The sequence below is a fragment of the Pinus tabuliformis genome, chromosome 2_2 (genome assembly GCF_031772625.1).
Source record: "Pinus tabuliformis cultivar Carrire ecotype Pingquan chromosome 2_2, CPIR1, whole genome shotgun sequence".
Lineage (NCBI taxonomy): Eukaryota > Viridiplantae > Streptophyta > Pinopsida > Pinales > Pinaceae > Pinus > Pinus tabuliformis.
Window position 1 is genome coordinate 52,204,168 of NC_142300.1, and position 9,758 is coordinate 52,213,925.

Here is a 9,758-nt window from a genome sequence, read left to right on the forward strand (position 1 = left end):
AAAATATGAGCTTAAATCCTTCTCGTATCAGCTTATGCTCAAATCAGCTTTACTGAGCATTAGTAATCCCCAAAATATGAGCTTAAATCTTCTCGTACCAGCTTATGCTCAGATCATTTTTACTGAGCATTAGTAATCCCCAAATGTTAATTTTAGGTAACAATGATATGTTCTATGCTTAAAAACAATTTTTACTTCAATTTCTTTATTAGCCCAATCACATCAACATGATAGTAAAATACATATAGAACATAACCATAAACAGTAGAAGACAAGCCAAGACAAGAGGACACTAGATGTGGCACCAGCCAGGAACAAACCCCAATGTGGGGAAACTCTTGATTAATTCTTCTTATATTCTTCAATAGTTTAGCAGAGAACGATAGTACAATTTACAAATCTGATAATTTATGACAGCAGCAAAAAGCCCTAACCAAAAAATTCAACATTGGTCAAACAGGGCATAATTCTTCCTCTATTCAACTTGGTCAAACCCAGTCAACTTCGGCCTCCAACAGCAAGTCTAATCAGCCCAAAACAGTCTGAAATAGTCCAGTGAAAACTGGTCAACGAAAGTCAACTCTACGGCCAACCCTAGGACAATCAACGCTAATCAAAGGAGAGGTCATACTACCTTGATTTGAGTGCCCTGATCTACGGCCTGCTAGGACAGATATACCTCACCCAAACCGAAGTCAAATCATATCAATGCTTGAGGTCAACGCAGTCAAAAAAACCTTCCTGCAACTCGGTGAACGCTGGTCAACGCAGTCAAACAGAAATTTGTCATTCGCACGTGAGAGAAAGTTGCACAGATATGTGTACCCAATCACAGAGGAGTGAGAGAGATGTGAGATGAAATGATGGTGAAAATGAATTGAAGTCTCCTCCTTTTATATGCAACATTGAGGATGATTTGGGGGGTTTGAATGCCTGTTTGGCTTGCTAGTCGACCTTGACAATTTGTCCATAATATAAATAAATTCATATCTTCATTTGTACATGTCGGAATCGAATGATCTTTAGATAAATCCTACACCTCTCGAAGAGAGGAATCCAAGAAAAACATCAGTTGTCATAAACAAGAGGACCCGAGTGGAGTTTGGCCCTAGTTGCCAATTTTAACACTCCCTCTCAACTATGGAGAACTCCATTTGCTAATCCATCTGCCAATCTATACTATCTCTGCCATCAATGCACTACTTTGCATTGCTCTGCTCTGCTCTGTTGAACTATGAAGAACAAGAAGTGACCAAGAATGTATCATACCATTCTCTACTGACCCGAAGTCAGTCCTAGATAAAAGAGAGTGCCTCATACCACTCTTACTGACCCAAAGTCAGTTCCAATCAAAAGAGAGTGTGTCATACCACTCTTACTGACCCGAAGTTAGTTCCAATTGATCCCTGATCAATATCTGTCATCCTATCATAGGGAGTACGGTAGTACACGATGCATCCATCGGTAGTATTATGGTCCCTATCCTCATTTCCCTACTCATTGGCCAGATGAGAGGTACTTCCCATGAGTCCCAGACTGCATGGGTAGGATGTCTCAGCAGGAGAAGAATGAACCACTCATCCTACCTACATGTTGCCAAGGGTATCACAAGGGAAGTCTGAACCGCTCACCCTGTACACAACAAACCACTAGGGGAAGGCTAAACCACTCACCCTGTACACAGCAAACCACTAGGGGAAGGTTGAACCACTCACCCTATTGTTGCTCATTGCTCCAAGAAGTACCTCAAGCCCCCCAGAGCTCCCAGAGCTCAATGTCCATATCATACAGGACCCTCACAAGAGGGTTTCTTCATGACTCCAAGTCGTTCTCCGAAGGCCAAGAACTTGACCTTCCCTAGGGGCTTTGTCAGAATATTGGCGACCTGCTCATTAATCCCAATGTGATGGAGCCTTATTTCTTCTCGTTGTACCATATCCCGGATAAAGTGGTACCTGATATCTATGTGCTTGGAGCGATCATGAAACATGAGATTCTCTGATAATCAGATCCCACTTTGGTTGTCACAGAGGATCACGATGGTATCCAACACATGTCCAAACATCTCACTAAAGAGATTCCTCAACCATACAGCTTCACAGGAGGCCATACTAGCAGCTATGTATTCGGCCTCAGGGGTGCTCAAGGCAACCGATTTCTACTTCCTGCTCATCCAGGATATCGAAGCAGAACCAAAAGAAAAATAGCATCCAGAAGTGCTCTTGCGATCCACCACACTGCCAGCCCAATCAGCATCAGAATAACCATGTAGCCTCACATCTCCAGCAGTGTATCTCAGTCCATGAGTGATTGTGCCCCGAAGATAACTCAAAAGATTCTTGGCACCAATACAATGTATATGATGAGGCTCAACCATATATTGGTTCAACGTGTTAACTGCAAAACATATGTCTGGACGGGGGTTCACCATGAACATCAGTGCTCCTATGAGTTGATGATACTCAGAAGAATTTCCCAATTGAGGTCCGGAAATACTACCACATAATTTCTTAAAGTTAAGTTCCATTAGGGTAGTCACAGGCTTACAGTCCACCATCCCAAATCTTTCCAATATCTTCACAACATATTTTCCTTGAGATAGGAAAATTTCTCCTGGCTTTTGCCAGACCTCCAACCCTAGGAAGTAGTGCATCAGTTCTAGGTCCTTCATCTCAAATTCAGAAGCCAACTCCCTCTTACATTTGTGAATGAGAGGGTCTGCACCTGTCAGAAAGAGGTCGTCCACATAAAGTACTAGTATGAAAGGTTTATCATTTTCAACCTTAAAGTAAAGGTTTAGATCGACTTCACTTCTGGTGAATCTCAGCTTCATCAGATAGCTATCAATCCTCTCATACCAAGATCGGGGTGCTTGCTTCAAGCCATAGAGAGCTTTCTTAAACCTGCATACATGAGATTCCATGTCATGAACCTCAAACCCCTCAAGTTGTTCCACATAGACTTCCTCTTTGATCGAACCATGCAAGAAAGTGGTCTTGACATCCATCTGATGTAGGTTCCATCCTTGTGAGGCAGCAAGGGCTATGATCAAGTGGATGGTGGTGTATTGAGAAATAGGTGCAAATATCTCATCGTAATCTACACTTTCCTTTTGAGAGAAGCCTCGAGCAAGAAAGCAAGCCTTGAACTTTTTTGCACTTCCATCAGCTCCATGCTTGATTTTGTAGAGCCACTTAGAGGTGAAAACCGATTTGTCCTAGGATCTAGGAAGTGCATCCCAGACATCATTCTTCATAATTGACTCCTATTCTTCATTCATAGCATCCTTCCATACTTGATGCTTCATGACTTCTTCGAATGATGAAGGCTCATTTTGAATGATAGTGCTTATGATGGTCAAGTATCCTTGATACCTGTTAGGCTTCTTGCTTTCACGAAAAGTCCCCCTTGGTGAAATATGTATCTCGACATCTTCGAGAGTCTCCCTAAGCCATGAGGGTCTCCTCTTGGAGGAGGAGGGCTCTTGAGGAGGAGGATCAATAGGATCCATAGGTTCATCAACATTCGGCATTGTTTCATTTTCTTTTGCACCCTGTTTTCCGGTGTTAGCTTCCTTGTCCTTCCTTGGGATAGGAAGGTTGTTGATCTTGCTGAGGGCCATATCTTCGTCGAAGGTGACATCATGACTTATCTCAACTTCCCTTTAACCAGCCACATAAATTCTATAACCCTTAGAATTTTCACTATAGCCCAAAAAGATTCATTTCTTCCCTGATGCACCCAATTTGCTTCTTTTCTCTTTCAACACATGAAAATATATGGGACTTCCAAAAATTCTAAAATGAGAGACATCGGGTTTCTTACCAATGAACACTTCTTCGAGAGTCTTGGAGTCCAATGCTTAATGAGGGCATTGGTTTTGAACATACACGGCGATATTTGCAGCTTCAACCCATAGGAACTTCGAAAGCGCTTGATCATGAAGCATGGCAGGAACAACTTCTACAATAATACGATTCTTCCTTTCAGTTACACCATTCTGCTCGGGAGTGTATGGTGTTGTAGTCTCCCTCTTAATGCCAACTTCTCTGCAATAATCATGGAATTCATTTGATTCGTACTCAATCCCATTATCAGTCCTCAATATCTTAATTTCCTTCTCAAATTGGTTTTGATCATGGCTTTGAAGTGACGGAACCAGGTGAACACTTCATCCTTCTTTTTCAAGAAGTAGATCCAGGTCTTGCGAGAATAATCATCCATAAAAGTGAGATAATATAAGTACCATCCCAAAGAGTTTACGGACATCATACCAGATATGTCGGAGTGGATCAATTGCAATATATCTTTGGTCTTGTTATTACTTGAGGGGAATGGTCCCCTTGTAAGTTTTCCTTTGGTACATCCCGGACATACACCTGCGTGCTTTACTTTGAACTCGGGCATACCTGTGACCATCCGTCTCACATTAGGTAGAGCCTTATAATGAAGATGGGCAAACCTCTGGTGCCATAGTTCAGATTGTAGAGATGTGTCGCAAGACATAACTCCCAATGGACTTCCTCCAACTTGATACAAAGTGTCAACCCTGATGCAAAGAGTAAAAGCATCTTTAAAATTTCTTTTGCAAACACGTACCTTTCCATTGATGAATGCCACCTTGTATCCTTTGTCTTCCATTGTCGAAATAGACACCAAGTTCTTCTTGAGATCAAGTACATATAGTACTTCTTGTAAATGAATAGTGTTACCTTGATTCAATTGAAGGGTAACATTTTCTACTCCCTTCACGGGATAGGTGGCATCGTCTCCAAGGATAATCTCCAAGTTTGTCTCCTCTATCAGATTAGAGAGAGCTTCCTTGTATCCAGTGAAGTGCCTTGAGGCACCACTATCAATTAGCCAATTACCTAAAGTGTCCAGTGGAGAGGTAGTGGAGAGGGCCCATATAAGATAATACTCCTTTTGCTTATTGTTAACAACATTTAATTCTTCATACTTGGATTTCCTTACTTTGTTGGAGGGTCGACCATTTCCTTGATGTCCCACATTCCTTTTTCCTTTGCCATTGTACCTGCCATTCCTTTGATCGTTGTGATTGAAGTTGCCCCTAGAATGATTGTGATCATCATCATGTGATGTGTCCTTTCTATTTGGACACTCCCTTGCATAGTGGCCAAACTATTGCAAACAAAGCACTTGTCGTTCCTTCATCCCTTAGATCCAGGTTTTCCATTGAAATGACCTTTAGACCCTGTATTATTTCTCCTTTTGGCATGAGCGGAGAATGCAGTGGGGTCGCTTCTATTAGAAGACATTTCTTGCTCCACCATTCTTGTTTCTTCTTGAATGCATCTTGACATCAATTCTTCAAACCCTCGAATTCGATCATTATTGAGAATAGTGGTTCTAAATATATACCACTCGGGTGGGAGTCCTCCAAGGGTAGTGATAGTAAGTTCCCTGTCAGAAATGACTTCTCCAATCGAAAGTAGATCATTCTTGATCTTAGTGATCCTTAAGGAGTAGGATTGAATATCCTCATCCTTGCCCTTCTTAATATCCTTCAACTTATTTTTGAGAAATAAAACTTGATTAGAATCACTAACCCTGAACATGTTGATCACCTTGTCATAAATCTCTTTGGAGGTCTTCAAATCAGAGATGTAGGCCACCAGACGCTTGTCAATGGAATATATGATCATCTTCTTTGCTTTGACTTTAGCCCTATTGTACTTGGTATTCGCAGCAGCCGATGCATTTGAAGGAGGCTCAGGGATTTTACCCTTCACATAATCCAACACTTCTTGTTCTTCCAAGGTCAAATCAAGATACATCTTCCATCCATGATAGTTAAATTTTTCACAGAGCTTGTCTTTAGCCAGGAAGTGGGATGAGGAACCCATTGAGCCTTTTGTCCATGTCCAACTGTCTTTTGTGATTTCTCTTTCACTCTTGCTTGGGCTTTGTCTTCACCTCAACGCTAATACCATGTTAATTTTAGGTAACAATGGTATGTTCAATGCTTAAGAGCAATTTTACTTCAATTTCTTTATTAGCCTAATCACATCAAAATGATAGTCAAATGCAGATAGAACATAAACATAAATAGTAGAAGACAAGCCAAGACAAGAGGACACAAGATGTGGCACCAGCCAGGGACAAACCCCAATGTGGGGAAACCCTTGATCAATTCTTCTTATATTTTTCAATAGTTCAACAGAGAGAGATAGTACAATTTACAAATCTGATAATTTATGATAGCAACAAAAACCCTAACTAGAAAAGTCAACGTTGGTCAAATAGGGAAGAATTTTTCCTCTATTCAACTCGTTCAAACCTAGTCAACTTTGACGTCCAACAACAAGTCTAATCATCCCAAAACAGTCTGAAATAGTCTAGTCAAAACTAGTCAACGAAAGTCAACTCTACGGCCAGCCCTAAGACAGTCAACATTGGTCAAAGGAGAGGTCAGATTGCCTCGATTTGAGTGCCCAAATTTGCAGCCTGCTAGGATAGATATACCTCACCCAAACCGAAGTCGAAACAGGTCAACGTAGTCAAATAGCCTCCCAGCAACTCGGTCAACACTGGTCAATGCAGTGAAACAGAAATTCATCTTTCTTCCTTCGCACATGTGAGAGAAAGCTACCCAGATATGCGTACCCAATCACAATAGGAGAGAGAGAGATGTGAGATGAGAATATGTTGAAAATGACTTGAGGTCTCCTCCTTTTATATGCAACGTTGAGGATGATTTGGTGGGTTTCAATCCCTGTTTTGCTTGTTGGCCGACCTTAACAATTTGTCCATAATATAAATAAATTCATATCTTCATTTGTACATGTCGAAATCAAATGATCTTTAGATCAATCCTACACTTCTTAGAGACAAGAATCCAAGAAAAATATCAGTTGTCATAAATAAGATGGCCCATGTGGAGTTTGGCCCTAGTTGCCAATTTTAACACCAAAAGATGAGCTTAAATCATTGTAATGGCAAAAATGTGTAGAGGCTAGTGGATATGCTAAAAAAGGCGTTCTCTTCTTTGCAACAATTCTCCAATAAAATAAAAAATTGAAATCTTATAGTAATGCCTGCTTACCAAGTGCAAGTTGTGTTGTTGCTTGTGGTTCATGTAAATCTCTCCTTATGCCTACAGTTCAAGCAAGTACCACATGCATACCTACCCCTGCCATGCATTTGTGAGCCAAAGAAGTAGCTGCCAATTTTTTGTTTCGTTTGTATGAAGTTGGACAGAGTCAAAAAGAGGCAAGGAATTAGAAAGTAAAACACCATACATGACGTAAGAATGAACAGATCTAGTTCTTAAAACTCCAAAAGCCCTCTGAAATTCAAGGGCAGGTCTTGTATTGATTTCACCATGTAATCTACCATTCAAAGAAGTTTAGAAGAGCATAAACTTTGAAAGAAAGTTCTACTTGTTCATTGATCTCAATCGTAAATTAAAGGTGCATTCAATTTAATACTGTCTCAAAAACAAATTTCGCTGCCTCAACTCCCTCTGATCTACATCAATATATCATAGTTTAGATTCAAAACAGATCAACATCTATTGAATACAAATATATCCCCCTCAATGCAATAAAGTAAAAAGACACCTCTCAATGTTATACTAAAAAAAAACTAGTAAAGACAGGAAGACAAATATATGAGAGTAATGTTGAGTTGTCATTATAAGTATACATCATGTGCATCAAACCAAGAAAAATCGATCATCCATGGCACAATTAGGGTTGGTAAAACTTTAGATATGGACTTTGAAGAAAATTTTCTTACCCATCAAACAGAGCAAAACAACTAGTCATTGCCACCATAATATTGTCACAAAACAATGATAATCAAAGAGTCAACCAAAATGAGTAATCTCAAGCTCTGGTCAATCAATATTTAATATACTGTGAATTTTATGGCAATAAAGTTATGTCGATAGACCACATACCCACACAATATCTACAAACTCGTAAAAAAATAGCAAGATCAATGTTAAAGTTACTAACAAAAATTAGCAGAGGCAAAAATACACAAATATAAGTCACCATTATTGCGCTGCCCTTAGTCCACAACATGTACCCAAACAAAAACAATAATGGTCATCATCATATGCTTATGAAATTATGACAAAAAGAATCAGTATTTTTTAGCGCCTATCAATCAAAATATAATATAATATCACGAATCTTATTACAATAAACTATATAGGGAGACTATAGAGCCATATATCGGCACAATATCTACTAATTTAAAATGAAGGATTAGATATGTCTCAACTTCAAAACCTTTACTGTAAATATTGAATGTAATTAATAAGTAGTTTCTCTCACTGGATGGGGGAAATAACAATCTTCCCTCGGGCTCGTCCGCTTTCTTGATGTTTGAAAGCCTCTACAACGTCTGAGAATGAGTACGGGCTCTTTGGATCAATCACTGGTTTCAGCTTCTCAATCTCTATATAGGGTTGCAACTTCTCCAGGTTATGTGCGCTGACTGACACTATGTAAAACTGAGCTCTGGGATGAGGCTGGAACAACGCTATGTCCACAACCTTGCCTTCCTCTTTGGCCAACACATGAGATTTGAAGGAATCCCCTGCAATTCCATCAAATGAAACGAAAATTAACATTGAATTTAAATAATAGCTCTTAGATGCCCCCTATCAGGCCCAGGATTGGTTCCAGGACTCACCAAAGAACGAAAACAAGCAACGCATAGAAGTGTTATCAGAACTTACCCATGGTATCGAATGCAAAATCAAATTTCTCGGAAACCTGATCGTAGCTCTGCTTGGTGTAATCGATGACCAGATCTGCCCCTAGGCTTTTCACGAACTCGAGCTTCCCTGTGCTAGCAGTGGAAGCGATCCTGGAAGCTCCATACACATTCTTTGCCAGTTGAATGGCGAGGCTGCCCACTCCGCCCGCTCCTCCCACAATGAACACGCTCTGCCTCTTTTCAAAATTGGTTGTATCGAAGCCATGCTGCACAGTCTGAAGCGCCATCGGCAGGCTCGCTGCTTCCTCAAACGATAAATTACTGAGCTTCAGCGCCACCAGGTATTCCTCCACCACTGTGTACTGAGCGAGAGTCCCGCACTGCTGTAGCTTGCCTGCTGCGAAACTCTGGATACTGCTGTATATCTCGTCACCGGCCTTGAACTTGGAGACGCCATCACCAATTTCCACCACCACTCCCGACATATCACAGCCCGGCACAGCCTGCAAAACACAAACAAATAAATCATAAAAAATACATACATGCATAGTTACCAAATTCGAATTCGAATTTGAATACAATTCGATACGGAAAAAATTGGACTCTATAAAATTCAATACATGTAAAATTCTACATTATACATCTTACTTTTTACAAATATTTAATTTTATTTTTAAATGTACCATCATTATATGAAAAATCATTGAATCTTTTCCTAATAAGTATATTTTTGTTTACTTATTTCCATTGTTAATTTCTCTTGTTTGAAATGTTATAGATCAATTCTTTTTTTTTTCTATTTATTTTGCATAGTTATGGATTGGCAACTAAAGTTTGCCATTTATAATTTTTATAATATTTCTAATACTAAATTTATCTTTTTTCTAATTTTTTTATAGGAGTTATCCAATTAACACTTACTTTGTCAGTTTATAATTTTTTCCAATATAGAAGTTACTGTTTTTTGTTTCATATAAGAGTTATCAGTTTGCAACTAATTTAGTATTTTATAATTTTTGTTAAGATAGAATTATATTCTTTTATTTATTGTAATTTACAGTTAT

At 39.4% G+C, this 9,758-nt stretch overlaps 1 protein-coding gene across 1 annotated transcript; it reads right to left on the reverse strand.

The window, feature by feature from the left end:
- Positions 1 to 8,302: 8,302 nt before the first annotated feature.
- Positions 8,303 to 9,233, reverse strand: LOC149191436 (NADPH-dependent alkenal/one oxidoreductase, chloroplastic-like). Its single transcript, XM_089406235.1, has 2 exons — positions 8,714 to 9,233; positions 8,303 to 8,571 (listed from the first exon to the last, which is right to left on the reverse strand). The coding sequence occupies exons 1-2, from the start codon at positions 9,177 to 9,179 to the stop codon at positions 8,303 to 8,305; spliced, it is 735 nt and encodes a 244-aa protein (XP_089262361.1). The 5' UTR covers positions 9,180 to 9,233.
- Between the last annotated feature and the right edge of the window lie 525 nt (positions 9,234 to 9,758).

Bases quoted from the DNA above. Each gene is read 5' to 3' on its own strand.
- LOC149191436 (XM_089406235.1), bottom strand. From the start codon at position 9,179: ATGTCGGGAGTGGTGGTGGAAATTGGTGATGGCGTCTCCAAGTTCAAG. The intron at 8,572-8,713 runs GTAAGTTCTGAT...ATGGAATTGCAG, and splicing joins TTTTGCATTCGATACCATGG to GGGATTCCTTCAAATCTCAT.